Here is a 20,462-nt window from a genome sequence, read left to right as displayed (position 1 = left end):
TTTTTGCCCGAAGAGCACGTCCCAGTTTTCACTGAGCCTGGTAGCTGAAACCAGCAGTCTTAATGGCTTGAAGAACCAGAGGACAGAGTTTGGAAAGGGGGTGGAAATTTCTGAAAGGAGAGAGCTTGAAAGGGGGTACTTAAGTTTAAACTTTGTCTAAATCTCTGGCTGATCCTGGAAGTACACATGTATAGGGTAGACTCCAAGAAGCCTAGCTAAGGCTAAAAAAATTGGACTAAGATTTCAGCTGCTGCCTACCACAAGGGAGAGAGAGTTTGGAATTTGAGCTCAACCAAGTTCGCTGCCTGCAAAAACGAACAAAAAGACCTTTGAAGGTACAGAACAGAATCCCGAATCCCTAAAATGTGTCATTTACAATATCCAGGATATAATTCAAAATTGTTAGACATATGAAGAAATAGAAAAACAAGACCCATACTCAGAAGAAAAGGTAATCAATGGAGAGGATCAATGGAGATGACCCAGATGTTAGAATTAGCAGACAAAAGGAAAATATGCCCGTAGTGAATAAAGTTGAGGAGTAAATTTATTATTCTGTATCTCAGAAGAATCTTTAACTGGTAAATAAGATTAATTTGGGCGGGCGCGGTGGCTCACGCCTGTAATCCCAGCACTTTGGGAGGCCGAGGCAGGAGGATCACGAGGTCAGGAGATCGAGACCATCCTGACTAACACGGTGAAACCCCGTCTCTACTAAAAATACAAAAAAAAAATAAATTAGCCAGGCGTGGTGGCAGGCGCCTATAGTCCCAGCTACTTGGGAGGCTGAGGCAGGAGAATGGCGTGAACCCGGGAGGCGGGGCTTGCAGTGAGCCGAGATGGCGCCACTGCACTCCAGCCTGGGCGACAGAGCCAGACTCTGTCTCAAAAAAAAAAAAAAAAAAAAAAATTGAGGATGCAGAGGCCAGAGGTGGGAAAAAGGTAGGGAAGCTATTGATAGGCAATAGGCCCGTAGTTCTATAGACACAAAGAGAGTAAAGTTGACAAAAAGATACTTTGAAAGATGTCATTTAATTATGGAAAGAAGAAAGAGGAATCAGATGACACTGAGGTTTCAAGTGTGGTTGAAACAATGGTAGTACCACCAGCAGAAACAGAAACATCAATGGAGAACATAAGGCTTGGATATAGGATGACAAATTCCATTTTGGAAATATTGAGTTTGAAATGTTAACATGATATCCAGTTGTAGTATTCAACAGGGAGTTGCAAATTCAAGATGGAGCTGTAAGAAAGGCAGGGTCAAGGCTGGGGAGAATAATTTCGAGTCTTTCAAGTGATCATTGAAGTATGAAATTATATTAGATTTCCAAAGAAAAACGTACATAGTTAAAAGAGAAATAATATGTATTAGTTACCTATTGCCACGTAGCAAATCACAAATGCTTAAGGCAACAACCATTGATTGGTTTATAATTCCACAGGCTGGCAATTTGGGCTGGGTTCAGCTGGACATTTGTACTTGTCTCTTGTGGGTTCACTCATGCATTTGCAGTCAGCTATCAGGTCAGCTTTGCTGATCTGGGTCAGGAACCCTCCCATCTTTCAAGTCTTATCTAAGATGGCTCATCTCTGCTCTATGTGCCCTCACATCCTTTAATAGTCTAACTTGGGTTTGTTCACACAAATTCCAAGAGAGAAAACCGAAGTGTGCAAGGCTTCTTGAGGCTCAGACTTGGACCCAGTACCACATTACTTCCATTACATTCTGTTGGCCAAAGCTAGTCATCAGGCTGTCCTAGATTCAAATAGTAGGAAAATAAACTTTATAGTTTGATGGGAGACTGCAAAGTCACATTGCAAAGGAGCATGGATACAGGAAGGGGAATACTTTGTGGTCATTTTGCAATCTACCACATAGCCAAGGATAGAACTTTGGATTTGCACACCCATATTCATAGTAGAATTATTTACAATATCCAAGAGGTGGAAGCAACCCAGGTGTCCATTGACCATGAATGGATAAACAAAATGTGGCATAAACATTCTGTTTATTATAAAGGATATTACAAAGGATACGGATGAATAGCCAGAGGAACAGGTATATAGAGTGAAGTCCAGAAGGGTCCTAAGCAAAGGTGCTTCTGTCCTCATGGAGCTGGGATGCACCACTTTCCTAACATATGGATGTGTTCGCCAGCCTGGAAGCTCTCCAAACCCCATAGTTTAGGGATTTTTTTATGGAGGTTTCATCACCTGGGCATGATCAATTATTAACTCAATCTCAAGTCTCTCTCTTTTCCCAGGAGGATGTGGAGTAGGGGGGCTTGAAAGTTCCAAGTTTCTAATCATGCTCAGTCTTTCTAGTGAGTAGCCCTCATCCAGAAGCCCAGCAAGAGTCACCTCATTAGAACAAAAGGCACTCCTATCATTCAGGAAATTATAATGGCTTTAGATGCTCTGTGTCAGGAACTGGGGAAAGAGACCTAATGCATATTTCTTATTATGTCACAACATGCAATTTAATATTTTTCAGCCTTAAAGAGGGTGCGGGCACGGTGGCTCATGCCTGTAAGCCAAGCACTTTGGGAGGTTGAGGCAGAAGGATTGCTTGAGCCCAGGAGTTCGAGACCAGCCCAGGCAACATAATGAAACCCCCCCATCTCTACTAAACATAAAAAATAAGCTAAGAGTGGTGGCATGCGCCTGTAGTCCCAGCTACTCAAGAGGTTGAGGTGGGAGGATGGCTTGAGCCCAGGAGTTTGAGGCTGCAGTGAGCTACGACTGCACTGCTGCACTCCAGTCTCCAGTCCAGGCAACAGAGCAAGACTTCGTCACAAAAAACAAAAAGAAGGAAATCCTGTCTCATGCTACAACATGAATGAAGTTTGAGGACATTATGCTAAGTGAAATAAGCCAGTCGCAAAAAGACAAATACTGTATGATTTCACTTATATATCTCGAATAGTCAAACTCACAGAGACGGAAAGTAGTATGGTGGTTGCCAGGGGCTGAGGATAGAGGAAAAAATGGGAGTTGCTGTTTAGTGGGTGCAGAGTTTCAGTTTTGTAAGATGAAAATGTTCTGGAGATTGGTTGCACAATAATATGAATGTACTGAGCACTAATGAACTATACATTTCAAAATAGGTAAGATGGCAAATTTTATGTTATGTATTTGTTACCACAATTAAAAATAAAATATAAAAATAGAACTTTAGACATTATCCATATTTAGGGTGAACAGGAAAAAGGGAACAAAAGGAAACAAATGTTGCCCAATCTGGAACTAATGGAAACCAATCTACCAAGTGGAGTTTGAAAATGGTTCTCTTATCTTTGTTCTCTATCACTTTCAGATAAGGGGCTCCAGAATTTAGCCTTTCCTCACTGGAGGGAGGAAGAGAGCCATCTGCTTATCTGGCCCTCATCTCTCCAGGATTCTAGAGTTCACATGATTTATCCTATTTTCCAGGCTGATAATATCCTTGTGGAAATTCCAGCCCTGGACCTACCTTCTTTTCTTATTTTTGCCAGTCCCATCTCCTGATCCTGGACCTCAGTTCTATCTAGCCTTGGCTTCACATCAGAATGACTATCCACTATTAATAATATGGTCGGCCTCCAAGCCTTCACAGAACCACAGCCCCGTCTTGCTCCCAGAGAGCAGACATCTCTAGAAGAGTGATACATGCCTAGAGTGGTTCTAAAGTTCTGCCACACTCAGGGATTTGTTTACTGTGGGCTGTTCTTTTGCTGCCAGGGAAAGGACAGCCCTTCTGCCATCCCAGATGCCCACATTTGCCTGGTTCAGCCTTGCTCCCTGCTTGCTCATTCATTATATCCAGGATGTTTTGTGATCAGACCTGAAAAACTCACCTGAAGCTACCACAGATGTTAAAGTTGGGGAAATGGGCAGATTCCAAGAGCCGAATGGGATACCAATTTGCAGTGACATTTAAAAACAACCAAAATTCTGTCCATAATCATATTTTCATGATGGTCTCAAAAATGTAGTTACAATTGGTTTGTTCAAATCAAGATCCAAACAAGGTCCACACATTACCTCTGGTTGCCTCTCTCAATGCAAAGAATTACCCCTCCTCTTTTTCGTTCATTCCATTGACTTGCTGCAGAAAGTAAGTTAACCAAACCTAGAGAATATATCACATTCTGTATTTGTCTATTTGCTTCCTTGTGTGTCATTTAATTTATTTCTCTAGTCCTTTTGTCTCCCCGCAAAAATGAAAGCTCTAGAGCAGTACCTTCCAATAGAACTCGCTGCCGTGGTGGGAATGTTCTATAATGTGCGCCGTCTGATACCATAGCCACAGGTGAAGACTGACACGTGAAATGTGGTTGGTGTGAATAAGGAACTGAATTTTTAAAATTTATTTTATTTTAATTAATTTGAATTTAAATATCCACATGTCACAGCTACCGTATTGGACAGTGAAGCTATAGAGGCTTAACTGAATTCAGCTTCAGGTTTTTGAAAACAATACTTCATAGGTAGTACTAAGTATTTCTTATTGCATGACATAAGAGGCTTATAGTGACTGGTTGTTCACCTTTACCAATGCTGAGATTAATCAGTGGGTTCAGGTGGTGATAGCCTGATCCTTCCCATTTCAAGTTCCCCATCCACCTTTCATCTAATGGCTTTATTCATGTATGATTGTTGCCTGAATCAATTATTCCATTATGGTTTTCAAAGTGGTGCTTTTCTTTTTTTATTATTATACTTTAAGTACTGAGATACATGTGCAGAACATGCAGGCTTGTTACATAGGTATACATGTGCCATGGAGGTTTGCTGCACCCATCAACCCATAATCTTCATTAGGTATTTCTCCTAATGCTATCCCTCCCCTTGCCCCCCACCCCCCGACAGGCCCCAGTGTGTGATGCTCCCCTCCCTGTGCCAATATGTTCTCATTGTTCAACTTCCACTTATGAGTGAGAACATGTGGTGTTTAGCTTTCTGTTCCTGTGTTAGTTTGTGGAGAATGATGGTTTCCAGCTTCATCCATGTCCCTGCAAAGGACATGAACTAATCCTTTTTGTGGCTGCATAGTATTCCATGGTGTATATGTGCCATATTTTCTTTATCCAGTCTATCATTGATGGGCATTTGGGTTGGTTCTAATTTACACTCCAACCAATAGTGTAAAAGCATTCCTATTTCTCCACATCCTCTCCAGTATGTGTTGTTTCCTGACTTTTTAAATGATCGCCATTCTAACTGGTGTGAGATGGTATCGCATTGTGGTTTTGATTTGCATTTCTCTAATGACCAGTGATGATAAGCTTTTTTTCATGTTTGTTGGTCGCATAAATGTCTTCTTTTGAAAAGTGTCTGTTCATATCCTTTGCCCACTTTTTGATGGAGCTGTTTGTTTTTTTCTTGTAAATTTGTTTAAGTTCCTTGTAGATTCTGGATATTAGCCCTTTCTCACATGGATAGATTGCAAAAATTTTCTCCCATTCTGTAGATTGCCTGTTCACTCTGATGATAGTTTCTTTTGCTGTGCATAAGTTCTTTAGTTTAATTAGATCACATTGTTCAATTTTGGCTTTTGTTGCCATGGCTTTTGGTGTTTTAGCCATGAAGTCTTTGTCCATGCCTATGTTCTGAATGGTATTGCCTAGGTTTTCTTCTAGGGTTTTTCATGGATTTAGGTCTTACATTTAAATCTTTAAAACATCTTGAGTTAATTTTTGTATAAGGTGTAAGTAAGGGGTCCAGTTTCAGTTTTCTGCATATGGCTAGCCAGTTTTCCCAGTACCATTTATTAAATAGGGAATCCTTTCCCCATTGCTTGTTTGTGTCAGGTTTGTCAAAGATGAGATGGTTGTAGATGTGTGGTGTTATTTCTGAGGCCTCTATTCTGTTCCATTGGTCTATATATCTGTTTTGGTACCAGTACCATGCTGTTTTGGTTACTGTAGCCTTGTAGTATAGTCTGAAGTCAAGTAGTGTGATGCCTCCATGTTTGTTCTTTTTGCTTAGGATTGTCTTGGTTATATGGACTCTTTTTTGGTTCCATATGAAATTTAAAGTAGTTTTTTCTAGTTCTGTGAAGAAAGTCAATGGTAGCTTGATGGGAATAGCATTGAATCTATAAATTACTTTGGGCAGTATGGCTATTTTCATGATATTGATTCTTCCTATCCATGAGCATGGAATGATTTTTAATTTGTTTGTGTCTTCTCTTATTTCCTTGAGCAGTGGTTTGTAGTTCTCCTTGAAGAGGTCCTTCACATCCATTGTAAGTTGGATTCCTAGGTATTTGATTCTCTTTGTAGCAATTGTGAATGGGAGTTTGCTCATGATTTGGCTCTCTGTTTGTCTATTATTGGTGTATAGGAATGCTTGTGATTTTTGCACATTGATTTTGTATCCTGAGACTTTGCTGAAGTTGCTTATCAGCTTAAGGAGTTTTGGGGCTGAGACGATGGGGTTTTCTAAATATACATGCAAACAGAGATAATTTGACTTCCTCTCTTCCTATTTGAATATGCTTTATTTCTGTCTCTTGCCTCATTGCCCTGGCCAGAACTTCCAATACTATGTTGAATAGGAGTGGTGAGAGAGGGCATCCTTGTCTTGTGCCAGTTTTCAAAGGGAATGCTTACAGCTTTTGCCCATTCAGTATGATATTTGCTGTGGGTTTGTCATAAATAGCTCTCATTATTTTGAGATATGTTCAATCAATACCTAATTTATTGAGTGTTTTTAGCATGAAGCGGTGTTGAATTTTGTCGAAGGCCTTTTCTGCATCTATTGAGATAATCATGTGTTTTCTGTCATTGGTTCTGTTTATGTGATGGATTATGTTTATTGACTTGCATATGTTGAACCAGCCTTGCATCCCAGGGATAAAGCTGACTTGATCATGGTGGATAAGCTTTTTAATGTGCTGCTGGATTTGGTTTGCAAGTATATTATTGAGGATTTTCACATCAATGTTCATCAGGGTTATTGCCCTGAAATTTTCTTTTTTTGTTGTGTCTCTGCCAAGTTTTGGTATCAGGATGATGCTGGCTTCATAAAAGGGAGGAGTCCCTCTTTTTGTGTTGTTTGGAATAGTTTCAGAAGGAATGATACCAGCTCCTCTTTGTACCTCTGGTAGCATTCGGCTGTGAATCTGTCTGGTCCTGGACTTTCTTTTGTTGGTAGGCTATTAATTACTGCCTCAATTTCAGAACTTGTTATTGGTCTATTCAGGGATTTGACTTATTCCTGGTTTAGTCTTGGGAGGGTGTATGTGTCCAGGAATTTATCCATTTCTTCTAGATTTTCTAGTTTATTTGCATAGAGGTGTTTATAGTATTCTCTGATGGTAGTTTGTATTTCTGTGGGATCAGTGATAATCTCCCATTTATCATTTTTTATTGTGTCTATTTGAATCTTCTCTTGTTTCTTCTTTATTAATCTGGCTAGTGGTCTATCAGTTTTGTTAATCTTTTCAAAAAACCAGCTCTTGGATTCATGGATTTTTTGAAGGGTTTTTCATGTCTGTATCTCCTTCAGTTCTGCTCTGATCTTAGTTATTTCTTATCTTCTGCTAGCTTTTGAATTTGTTTGCTCTTGCTTCTCTAGTTCTTTTAATTGTGATGTAAGGGTGTCAATTTTAGATCTTTCCTGCTTTCTCCTGTGGGCATTTAGTGTTACAAATTTCCCTCTAAATACTGCTTTAGCTGTGTCCCAGAGATTCTGGTATGTTGTGTCTTTGTTCTCATTGGTTTCAAAGAACTTATTTATTTCTGCCTTAATTTTGTTATGTACCCAGTAGTCATTCAGGAACAGGTTGTTCAGTTTCCATGTAGTTGTGCAGTTTTGAGTGAGTTTCTTAATCCTGAGTTCTAATTTGATTGCACTGTGGTCTGAGAGGCTGTTTGTCATGACTTCCGTTATTTTGCATTTGCTGAGGACTGTTTTACTTCCAATTATGTGGTCGATTTTAGAATAAGTTCTATGTGGTGCTCAGAAGAATGTCTATTCTGTTGATTTGGGGTGGAGAGTTCTGCAGATGTCTGTTAGGTCTGCTTGGTTCAGAGCTGAGTTCAAGTCCTGAATATCCTTGTTAATTTTCTGTCTCATTGATCTGTCTAATATTGAGAGTGGGGTGATAAAATCTTGCACTGTTATTGTGTGGGAGTCTAAGTCTCTTTGTACGTCTCTAAGAACTTGCTTTATGAATCTGGGTTCTCCTATATTGAGTGCATATATATTTAAGATAGTTAGCTCTTCTTGTTGAATTGATCCCTTTACCATTATGTAATGCCCTTCTTTGTCTTTTTTGATCTTTGTTGGTTTGAAGTCTATTTTATCACAGACTAGGATTGCAACCCCTGCTTTTTTTTTTTTTTTTTTTTTTTTTTTTTTTTTTGCTTTCCATTTGCTTGGTAAATCTTCCTCCATCCCTTTATTTTGAGCCTATGTGTGTCTTTGCACGTGAGATGGGTCTCCTGAATGCAGCACACCAGTGGGTCTTGACTCTATCTAATTTGCCAGTCTGTGCCTTTTAATTGGGGCATTCGGCCCATTTACATTTAAGGTTAATATTGTTATGTGTAAATTTGATCCTGACATTATGATGCTAGCTGGTTATTTTGCCCATTACTTGATGCAGTTTCTTCATAGTGTCAATGGTCTCAAAGTGGTGCTTTTCTAAGTCCAGCATTCCTTCTACATTTATAAGCCAGAATTCTTCTGTAAAGACCATTCTTTCATCAACTAATGCTATACGGTTCACCTGAAATACAGTTTGTATAAGAAAAAGCATGATAAATTCTTAATTTTTTTTATATTGCCATTAATGGCTGGCAAAAAAGAAAGAAAGGTAGGCATCTTGCATCTAGGCAAAGGTGCCAGGATTTTATCCTGAGCTATGGAAAGCCACTGTGGGTTTTAAGCACATAGGATGAACAAGATAACATTTTCATTTTAGGATGCACCCTTTATCCCTTGTGTAGAGAACAGGTGAAAGTCAGGAAGGCTCTGAAGGGAGCTGTCATAATTCAGGCCAAAGATGGGGAGGGCCCAAACTGGGGTGGGGGTAGTGGAGCGAGAGAGAGTTTGACAGAATCCAGATTAGAAAGGAGAATCCAAAAATCTAGTAAAATAATGTGGGAGGTGCGAGAAGAAGGGGAGATGGAGGAGGGTAGGATGACATAATGAACCCTATATTTCTGATATGGTCAATTAAATAAATGGTGATGCCACAAAACTCCTTGAGAAATACAGGAAGAGAAGTAGAGAGGAGTTAGCTCCTAAATGAGAAACGAAGTCTGCCCAAACATGGACTTCCCAGACAGAAGGAAAGATTTAAGAAGCTACAGTATAATTTTTTTCACTTCAGTCTGATAAATAATAGTGAGTACATATTAGGGGGAAATTACTCATATATAGAGTTGTCTGGATTCTGGAGATCTATAAAGAAGAATCAGGGATTATTTTGTTAGCATTAAATGTTTAACCTGAAGAAATTAAATTCTAGGCTCTATTCCTAATCCATTTGTAAACACATTCCAAATTCCTCTCTGTTGTTATTTTTTTCCCTATTGCTTACAGAGATATGCCTACTATTTTAGGAAATCCTTAATAGTGGATGTAGTGTTTTCAGAAGTGAAAAATGCTTTGCAAGTGTATAAGCAAAAATCTTCCCAGTCGTTGTATTAGTTTCCAAGGGCTGCCATAACAAAGTACCATAAACTGGGTGGCTGAAAACAACAGAAATTTATTGTCTCAGAGTTCTAGAGGCTAGAAGTCTAAAATCAAGATGTTGTCAGGGCCATGTTCTCTCAGAGACTCTGTGTGGAATCCTTCCTTGCCTCTTCCTAGCTCCTTGCCACTTCCTAGCTTCTGGTGGTTTGTCAGCAATCTGTGGCATTCATTGGCTTATAGATACATCATTCCAATCTTCTGTCATTACCTGGCATTCTCCCTGTGTCTCTGTCTTCACATGGCTATCTTCTTATAAGGAGACCAGTCCTAATGGATTAGGGGCCCACCCTACTCAAGTATGACCTCATTTTAACTAATTACATCTGCAACACTCCTATTTCCAAATAAGGTCACATTCTGAAGTACTGAGGATTAGACCTTCAACGTATCTTTTTTTAGGGGAATCATAATTCAACCCATAACAGTGGTCTAAAGACCCATGGTAAACTATGAAAACAAAAATTTTCATTTGAAAATTATCTATTTTAACACCCTTTCAAAAGCTTTATATTGCTCTTTGGAGAAGCTGAAACTTATTTTCTTTTTTTTTCAAAATGAAATTTCATAGAATCTTACAGTGTCCACCAAGGCAAAATAAAATAAAGACTAAGAGAGCAATACAGCATATGAATATATTTAATAAACATAGTCGTTTAAATACTTATTTAATTGTATTTTGTGGTACATTTTCCTAAGCATTTTCCTGAAATCTTTGGGAGAACTCATTATAGTAAGAAATACTCATTCTTTATCAGAGTGAAACACTAACCTTTGCTAACAGTACCTATTGTTTAAATAAAATGAGATAACATATGTAAATCATTTAACAGTTTGCAAGTACTCAACAGCTGTTAGCTACTTTTTTTGTTTGTTTTTTGTTTTGTTTTGTTTTGTTTTTTGTTTTTGAGACAGAGTCTCATTCTGTTGCCCAGGCTGGAGTGCAGTGGCACAATCTCAGCTCACTGCAACATTCACCTCCTGGGTTCAACTGATTCTCCTGCCTCAGCCTCCCGAGTAGCTGGGACTACAGGCGCATGCCACCACACCCGGCTAATTTTTGTATTTTTAGTAGAGACAGGGTTTCTCCATGTTGGCCAGGCTGGTCTCGAACTCCTGACCGCAGGTGATCCTCCCGCCTCGGCCTCCCTAACTGCTAGAATTACAGGAGTGAGCCACTGCACCCAGCCCTGTTAGCTGCTATTAATATATATTTAGTACTCTTAGCATTGCAATGATGATTAAATTACATGTGAAACACTTACATCAATGCCTGACCCATAGTAAGTACTCAGTAAGTGTCTAGCTATTATTATCATCATCACCATCATTATAAAAAGTGTTCAAAACTTTTGGTAAAGTGTCCAAAACTGCCAATACTACTTCGAATTGGCTTATTCTTGCTTAAACGTGAACTCACTATTTGCATACAGTCTTATTAGTCTTAAAATTTTTAATAAAGCCATTTAATCTATAGAATTCATCTCTTATTTTCTAGGCAATTGTAAGTTATTTCAATTCAGTTTTCTTATTTAAAAAAGGAATTCCTTAATGTTTAACCCCTTCCCAGGTTTTTATTCTTATTTTATTAGTTACCAAGAACATGACTTGAAAATAAGCTACTGAAATATAATTGATCTGTTGCTTAATGAAAATGTACTTTACTTACAAATATGGCATTATTAATCCATGAGCAGTTTTTCCAGCAATGGACCTGATTTGATAGTGCCTCACTCACACAATTTTTGTGATTAAAGCTGCAGAGTTTCCAAACATAGAGATTTGGGATTCAGCTGGTGGTCAAAGAATAGAGTTCCATTTAATTCCATCGTGTTCTGCAAAGACACTTCCAGTTGAGGTCTGGCTATGGGCTGGTCTTAAATACAAGTCACTAAAAAAGAATTTTTTAAAAAAAGTATCTTTTCCAGTTGCAGACTCAAATTTGCATTCAAAAGCACAAATATAAAGTTTTAAAAAACATAACCACAATAACAGCCATGTTTTAAAGCAAGAGTTCAATAAAGTTTGAAATTTTTTTTTTCATGGCGATGAGTAGGAACTGGTGGTCCTTGGGTTTTTGCTTCAAAATGGTTTGTGGACTGAAAAAAAAAATGTGAGAACCACTGTTCTAACCAACCAAAGTAAATTGATAGTTACAAAATGGGAACGTTTATTCTCTGAAGGAATACTTTATACCGAGATTTTTGCTTAATGTCAAAGCAACCGTTTTCAACATCAGTTTGAAATGAAATTTTAATGTATTATCTCCCTCTTATGAATTAGTGTTTATAAACAAGAAAATTTAGAGGGTCTTTTCAGTTCTAGCAAAATGAAAACTAAAGTAAAACAGTAGCTTATTAAAGCTTCCAGAATGGCTTCTCAGTTCCTTGTCAAGTATCAAAGCCCCATAATTCTTTCCCTTCAAATGACTCTTGGAAGAAAATGACACCTCTGAGGATTAAACATTTCGGAAACCAATAAAAGAAGAAGACATTAAAGCATGTCTGACACAGGCCTCTCCTTCATAGTTCCCTGTTCCTCTCATTCTCCCTACATAAGTATGAGTCAGGTAATGTTCACTTTGAATCATATATTTGTTAGTTTATTTTGAGCATTACATAAACTAGATTTTGATCATAGCCTATGAGGCAATTGACCTGTAATCATTTGCATTTCAACATATGTAGCTCAAAAAACAGAAGAGTAAGTTGCTCTACATTCTTTTATTTGCATTTCACAGGTTACTTACAGTATCATTGTTTGTGATACAAGAGTGCCCTAAAGAAATAGATCACACTACAATAAAATGCTCACACAGCAAATGGAACGAGTAACTTTCAAGAGTGAGATATTTGAATTACATTATGTATGCAGGAGTACTCCCTTTCTGCAGCTGATAACAATACCTCCATTTATTGAATGTTTCCTATGTGGCAGGCACCATGCTTAATGCTTTACAGACATTACCTCCATTTAATCTTCCCACCAATCATACAAGGCAAGTATTATTATTCCTATTTTCAGATGAGAAAAACAAAGTTTATTCTGCAAATATTTGTTGAACAGCAACTACATACCGGTCTAAGCAAAGCTGAAGCTAAGATAAAGAATTCTGAAGTTTGGACACAGGCCTGTCTCTGCTCTTACCATGACCCCATCCTGCCTAACTGGAAAGAATGTTAAACATTTCATGTATTTGTATTATAGATTGTCTTCACCTTTATAGATTTTACTGTCTTTCATCATATGCAACTCTAAAATCTTTGAACTTTGTATCTGGAAGGGAACCTAGAACCTTACATTTTCCAAAATTTGAATTTTCTCAAATAAAATGTTCAAATTGATGTAGAAATGCCTGTTCTTTAAGATCTGTGTCAGTCAGGAAAATAGCCTTAATAATTTTTATTGGAGACATTTCAAGGAAAAAACAAAATTCACACACATGAAACATATATAACCATGTATTTTGTTAAACTATTGTCTTATATGAGATAAGATTTGAGCCTAAATCTTACCTTTCTTTCTCTCTGAAAAGAAAGTTAAATAGTCTCTGGCTATTACCTTTCCTTTTTTTGTGAAAAAATAAATAGGCTTTGGATAAATATGGATCGAAATAAATATGCTTTGGATAATATAATTTGGATAATCCAGATGAAAGGAAAAAACTTCTTCCTAGAGGTGATGATGATTACACTTTTGGGATTTTCTACAGTAGTGACAAATCTATATGTACAGAGCTGTGAACTTTGGATGTATATGAGGTAGAGATTGCGCCATGAGCCATAGTTAGTCATCTTGCAACTTTTCCAGACTGATGTAACTCTATTTTTTGAACAAATGTTATTTTGTTAAATAAATGCCCATTTAAACTTGTATACAAAGGTTATAATTATAGCAGGAAATTGTTGGGGGCAGAGGAGGTTAAATCTAGTTGTCCCGTCATACATTAGGAATGATTTCTTGGAAACCTCCTTCAGATTTTCTACTGAGGTTGGCTGTTTCGCTCTACTGTAGTTTCAAGTAATAACTTTCCAATATTTTGGTTCTGACTGGGAGATTTGTTGGGGAGGGTGGGGATCAGTAGGTAACTGAATCAGCCCTTTCTGCTGATTCTGCACTAAGGAAGCCAAAAAGACATTGGAATCTGAAGATATCACTTAACATTATATGACTTGTAGGAATACATAAAAGTCTCGAAAGCCACATATGTAAGTATACATTTATAGTAGCCACATTAAAAAGTTTTTAAAAGGTGAAATTAATTTTAATGAAATATTTTATTTAACCCAATATATCAAAAATATCATTTCAACATGTTGTGAATATAAAAAATTATTAATGATACTTTATATTCTTTTTTTTTTTTTTTTTACTAAGTCTGAAATCTAGAAAGAACTTTACATTTACAGCACATCTCAACTTTGACCAGCCAACCTCATTTGAAGTGCTCAGTAGCCATGTGTGGCTACTAACCACCGTATTAACCCATGCAGGTCTGGCGATCTGAGGCAGCTATTCTTTGAACAGCTACACTTAGAGTTCTCCTTTGTTAAACAGAGGGGAAAAGTAATCCTGCTTAGGGCAATATCAGCTTCTATGTTCAAATAACTCTTTTTGCTACCACCTGCAAGAAAAATCCTCCAGCCTCATTTGATTTTTCCAAATTCTCCTAACCAAAGAGAGTGGTTGCACTGCTCTTGGATTTAATAGAAGAAATAAAAGAGAAAAAGTTTATTGTTAACAACAAAAAATCATTTTCTTTGCTTTTGGGGCAAAAGGAAGAGTAATGTTCTTCTAAATAAATTCAATCAATTCATAAATACTTATCAAATTGATCCTCTGTGCAAGACATCTGTGGTAGTGGTACTTTAACTGGTTTTTTTGTTTGTTTGTTTGTTTGTTTTTGAGACAGAATTTTGATCTTGTCGCCCAGGCTGGAGTGCAATGGCACGATCTCGGCTCACTGCAACCTCCGTCTCCCGGGTTCAAGCGATTCTCCTGCCTCAGTCTTCCGAGTAGCTGGCATTACGGGTGTGCACGCCCGGCTAATTTTGTATTTTTAGTAGAGACCGGGTTTCACCGTGTCGGCCAGGCTAGTCTGGAACTCCTGAGCTCAGGTAATCCGCCCACCTGGGCCTCCCAAAGTGCTGGGATTACAGGGGTGAGCCACCGCACCCGGCCACTTTAACCCATTATTAACAGTTCATGTAATGCTTAATTCACTGAAACGTGACCACCGCTCACATTACTTTTACAGATCAGGTAACTCTGTTTTAAAAGTTATTCCTCTGGTTCTCAAGGTTAACAGAGATGAATAAAAGTTGATACTGAAAATGGCATACAATTTGCTTTATTTTAAAATATTCATTCTTTGCGTGGGGGTAATTAGCACTGAACAGTGTTAGCCACATAACGGTCTCTCTTCAACTACGTATGTTTTTACTAATGCAAGAATGTTAACTGAAATAATTGATCAAAGGGTAGGGGGAGCTAATTTACTTTAAGCCAACCGAATTAACGAACTTCTTTTCGCTATAAGGAGTGGTCATGTGACTCTGCAATGTAAATGAATAAAGCATTTTGTACACAAATGCAAAATAGTACACAACTCCTTATCCTCCAAACTTCTGCAAGCACGTTTTACCGTCGGGAATTACACAGAGAAGGTGCTGCCAAATTAGCTGAGTTTGGGCCCAGGTTGGATTTGCAACACCTGAATATAGCATGTGAAGGGAAGTGACAAAGGCAAGAGCCAAGTGGCCCCATTCGCCTTCTTCCCCAGACCACGTTGAGTCTGCCCAGATGTTGTCCAACCTGAGCGGTCCCCCTGAGTCCAAAGCTTCGGGAGAAGGCGCGCAACGAGGACTTCCTGCCGCCTTCTCAGGCTCCCTAAACAGTTGGAGCCTCCCTAAATGGCCACGAGGTTCCCCGGCCTCGAGCCTGTGCCAAGGGGCGCGCTGGCGAAGGCAGCAGAAAGAGCCCATCACCTGCCTCTCGCAGGCCCAGCGAGAAACCTCGCACCGCCCGCGCAGACCTGGCCGGCTGGGTTTGGGGCTCTAATCTCATCCTCACACCTGCTTAGGGAGGCAGGCGAGGGTTCTCCAGGTGTCTGGGTCCCGGGAGGATGAAAGGAAGCTGTTAATAGGCGTGCGCTGGGAGCGCAGCAGCGGACGCGCCGTGGTCGCTGGGCGTGGGAAGACCGGGATGCCTGGGCCACGGCCTGAGGGTTTGAAGGGACAGGCCGGCTCGGAGATTTCCCTTTGCTTTTTCTCTTCCCCTCGCTGGGCGACTAGCCAGGGGCTGCAGTAGCTTTCCACTCAGCCCTGCGACTTTTACACATTTCTGCCCGGGCGCACTTAGCGCGCAGCGGCTCCTGGCGCAGTGAACACAGGGTCGAGTCCTCTTGGGACGCACCCCGGACGCCCAGGCCTTCCCCCCCAAGCTCTCGCCGTCCTGTGGGGCTCCGTCGCCGTCGGGGCATTGGGTTTCCTTAATCCAGGGCTTCCCCATCTTGGGCAGGAGGAGGAGTCAGAACCCCTCCCCTCCCTCTGTCCCCCTCCTCCTCCTCCTCCGCCCACGGCCAGCCTGATTTTTAAATCTAATCTCTTATTTAAAGTCAACAGAGGAGCAGGAACCCCGCGCTCCTGCCTACAAGATATTTTTAAATAATTCTCCAACCTCTACCGAGAGGGACAGCCTTAAGGAACCTCCCTGTTTTCCCCTCTTGAAGATTTAGGTAGCAGACGTGGGGCGGGGGGCAGCGGTTCCAGGGTCGCAGCTGAAGGCCGAGAGCTCTGCGCACTTGGGGAGGAGAATTTGGGCTGGGGGCGGTGCGGGGGAAGCGACTAATACAAGAGGAATTAATCCCAAATAGCCACAATTTAACAAAAGAGCGTCAACTTGAAAAGACTTGAATCAAACCGGGAGCCGAGCCCCCAGGAGGCTCCTAGGCACGAAGCCTCCCTTGCCTCCGTCGGGGGAGATGGGGGGCAGGTGATTTCCCAGCATGTGACCCTGAAGAGGGAGGGTCTTGGGCCATTACGGGATGCGCCCAGAGACTAGGCGCGTCCGCACGCACGCACCCCCGGAGGAGACAAGCCGAAAAGACACTCCGCACCCCTCCCCGGGTCCTTGGCTCGGGACTGCGCCCCCGGTACTTTGCCCACCTCCCTCCCCAGCTGGGCGGGGACCACTGTTCTCCCTCATTCCCAAGGAGCCTCCGACCGGCTTAGACCCTTGGCGGTGAAAGGCTCCCAGCCTTCGTCCCTCCTGCCTTTCCCATTTCTTTCCCCCGCCTCCCGCCGACGCCCCCAGATCTGTTGGGCTCGCCCTTCCTGAAAGTAGGCGAGGCCCAGAAGCTGAGGTTGGGGCGCAGAAGGAGGGGGGTGGGAAGAGGGAGGAGCGGAGCGCAGCGGCCGGGGGCGTGTCTTCCACTAGCCCAGCCCCTGGGTGCGCGCGGCGGTGGTGGCGGCGGCCGAGCCTCGCTTTGAGAGACAGGTATCGCTTAGGCGCCATGTTGTGAGCGGAAGTGGGGGAGCGCGCGGCGGTCGCTGTTCTGCTGGGAGCGGGCGCGGGAACCGGCGGGGGGGGCGGAGCCGTAGTCCCGGCGGCGGAAGGAGGAGAGGAAGAAAGGGGCGAGACCCGGTGCCCAGCGGAGGCGCGAGGCTCTCGCTCAGCGCGCGGGCGTCTCTGGCCAGGCGCGCGGCTTTCGGGCGGTCGGCGTCGGCGTCGAGCCCTCTCTGGGGCCGCCGCCGCCGCTGCTGCTGCTGCTGCTGCCGCCGCCGCCGCCGCCGCCGCCGCTGCCGTGGGGCTCGGGCGGCGACGGAGCGGGGCCGGCCGTGGGGCGGGCGGGGAGGGAGGAGGCGGTGAAGGCGGCGGGCCGGGGGGGAAGATGCCGCTGGCGCAGCTGGCGGACCCGTGGCAGAAGATGGCTGTGGAGAGCCCGTCCGACAGCGCTGAGGTGAGTGCAGCAGGGCGGCCGGGGCCGGCGCATCTCCTCCTCGCGCCCCCGCCGGCTCGCTTCGCTCCCCGGAGCTGGCCACTCGGCCCGTTCTGATCCCGCTCGCGTCTTTCCCCCGGGCTCAGGGTTTTGGTTTGGGTTGTTGGGGTGGGTCTATTTGCCGGTCTGTCTGTTCCTTCCACCCTCACCCTCACCTCCTTCCCTCGCTCGGGGGGCTGCCAGTGTGGTGGCGCGTGGGGTTTGGAGTGGGCGCTGGGGCTTTGCAAGAAGCCAATTTTAATCAACTTTGCGTGGGGGAAGCGGGAGGCGGAGCGGGGGCCGGCGGGGAGTTGGGAAGTTTGGCCCAGCCGGGTCGGGGGCTTTCCCGGACCTTGGCGACTTTGGGAGATGAGGGAGGGGTAGGGATCGGGTTCACCGGGGAGCAGGGACTCTCGAGTCCGGCCGAGGGAGGGGCTGCTGCGGGGAGACCGGCGCGCGGGGCACGGGCGGCGGCGACCTGTGGGGGTTTCGGGTAGGGGGTGCAGGGTTTTGCCTCCCCCTCGTCTGCCGCAGCGGTTTCTGCTGCTGCAAAGAAGAAAGTGGAAGCCTAAGGTCCCCTACCCCCTCCGTTTCTGAGGTCGCAGAGCTAGACCCCCGTCCCTGTGAGTTTAACTTGAGTTTCCTGTCCATGGAGGTGAGAGGGTGATATTCAAGGAGATCAGCGGCCGCCGTAAAAGGCTTTCTGGTTTTCCTCGCCCGGGATCTGGTGACCGTCCCTGAGACACCCATCCTAGTGCCCAAAACCCAAACAATATACCCAAACAGGGCAAAACAGAATTTCCCCGGGCGCATCACTACACCGAGCTTTCCTGAACCGCCCCTGTCCCAGAACAACTCGGGGTCTGCGAAAATAATCCAGACAAGACCCGTTCCAAGGTATCACCGCTCCTCTCCGGAGTGGAAAATCAATTCCTGATGGTGGCGCGTCTGTGATTCTTCCTTCTTGACTTTTTGCTGCCTTCTCTCCCCGCAGCGGACTTTAGGGGATTACAGGATGATAGGCTGCGTGTGTGTAATAGTTACTGAGTGAGTGACCCCATTTCTGGAAAGCATGACTGAAACGCGGGGGTGGAACGGGGCAGGCTCTGATGAGTGGTGTGCTTGGCGGCAGCCGCTGCCCTGCCGGCCTCCGCAGTGTGAGAAGTAGATAGGGTTACTGGTTACGTCGGTAAAACTGAGGCTCAGTTTAATCTGAGATGCGGGACACTTGCATTCTCCGGTATAATGGAGAGGGCGAGGGATCAGTTCAAATCGCTTTTCACTTTTTCGCCCAGTCACCTCCGCTGCTGTATAACAATTTTGCTTGTTCTCCTTAACGCACGCAGAGTTGTAATAGTGCTTATGATTGGTGCTTAGTATTTTGCGACTTGGATCATACTTGTAAAACCTGAACTAAATGCTGCTCTTCAATGGAAAAGACATTGATATATGTTGAAAGAAAAGGAAAGAAAGAAAGGAAATCATGTTTTTAAGACTGGCAGAATCACAAGAACTTTATTTAAAATTGTTAACCAGACTAATACTATAAATATTTTATTAAAAAGCCAAATTTATGATGTTTAATAATCCTTTAGATGGGTAGTGTGAAAAACAGTATGCAAGAGCTCTTGTCATATTTTTCCCCAGAAAATTTTTTGCATTAAATAATATAGCTAAAAGGTTAATAAAATGTTCGCAAAGTACTGAACTTGTGGAAAGAAATTAAATTTGCTTTGAGCCTGACTTTTACATACAAACATTAACAATTGCAACTCAAGATCAGTCCACATTTCTGCTTGGCATGTATCAGTGTGATAGGAAAACAATATCGTTTAAAATTCCACCTTATCCTTTTTCTATCTAGAATGCATTTGGATAAGGAAGGACAAAACATATTTATTTAGCACCAACTATATGCCAGGTACTGTGCTACATTACTATTTCATTTTATCCTTCCTGTGACCCAGCAGGGTAGGATTATGGTCCCCATTGTTATAGATTAGGAAACCAAATCTCAGAATTTAAAAGGTACAAAGATGATAAATAGTAAATGGCAGAGCCATAATTCAAAGCCAGGTGGATACAATTCATGTGCTTCGTTTTATATCAGGGTAGCTGTTCCAAATCTTTTGTGGAAAAATTCGAGGTATAAATAAGCCAGTAGTTAGAGGTCATCTATTTTCCAGAAACAAATAGAGTATTATAAGAGGTCTCATTTGGTAAAGCCTTGTTATTTCAGTTACTATCATGTTTTCCAGAACTTGACAGATAGGATTCCACAATTTGCTATTTTCAAAGAGTTTTCTTGCTATTCTGGCATAAAGTATGTCAAACAGAGCCAGTGTTGCCAAGATTTATTAAAATTAAATTCTAACAAATTGCCTTTAGATATTTAATTTCCTTTGCTTGTTCAGCTATTTCAAGTAAATTACTTCTGATACAATTTGGAAATATTGAAGACAGTGAGGGAAAGGTTGAAAAGTTCCACTCAGAGGTCTAATATTTTCACTATTATACCGTTTCCTCCCCCAGTAGGTTCCTATCAGATAATTGTATTTTACCAGAGTAACATAGTTTTTTTAGAGTCATTTACTTGAGTAAATACATCAAAATACTTCTCTCCAGGTTAAAAGATTTCAGGATTGGTCTGTGTAGGAGTTTACATTTATGGTCTCATCCCTAGTACACTGTGAATTCTTGAAAGCAGACATTTTTCCCCCCCTCTCTGAATCCTCAGCATTCAGCACAATGCCTGGCCCTGACATATTGTGGACTTAATAAATATCTGCTGAAT

General features: G+C 42.2%; 1 protein-coding gene across 10 annotated transcripts in view; it reads left to right on the top strand.

The window, feature by feature from the left end:
- The first annotated feature begins 16,722 nt into the window (after positions 1–16,722).
- Positions 16,723–20,462, top strand: part of RPS6KA3 (ribosomal protein S6 kinase A3) — a 117,721-nt gene continuing 113,981 nt past the window's right edge. For 2 of the 10 annotated variants that reach the window (XM_016942880.3, XM_063804055.1), the window contains exon 1: positions 16,745–16,843. Coding sequence is in view for 2 of the 10 variants with exons in the window: in XM_016942878.3 (XP_016798367.1) it covers positions 17,582–17,650 (69 nt within the window). In the remaining 8 variants the exon portion in view is untranslated. Of the gene's footprint in view, positions 17,188–17,250; positions 17,651–20,462 lie in introns of those variants that run through there. The other 8 variants (XM_063804053.1, XM_063804054.1, XM_016942883.3 and 5 more) reach the window with 8 other exon arrangements.

This window comes from Pan troglodytes, chromosome X, assembly GCF_028858775.2.
Source record: "Pan troglodytes isolate AG18354 chromosome X, NHGRI_mPanTro3-v2.0_pri, whole genome shotgun sequence".
NCBI lineage: Eukaryota > Metazoa > Chordata > Mammalia > Primates > Hominidae > Pan > Pan troglodytes.
The sequence above is the reverse complement of the archived record's forward strand: the minus strand, read 5'-3'. Positions and strand labels throughout refer to the sequence as shown.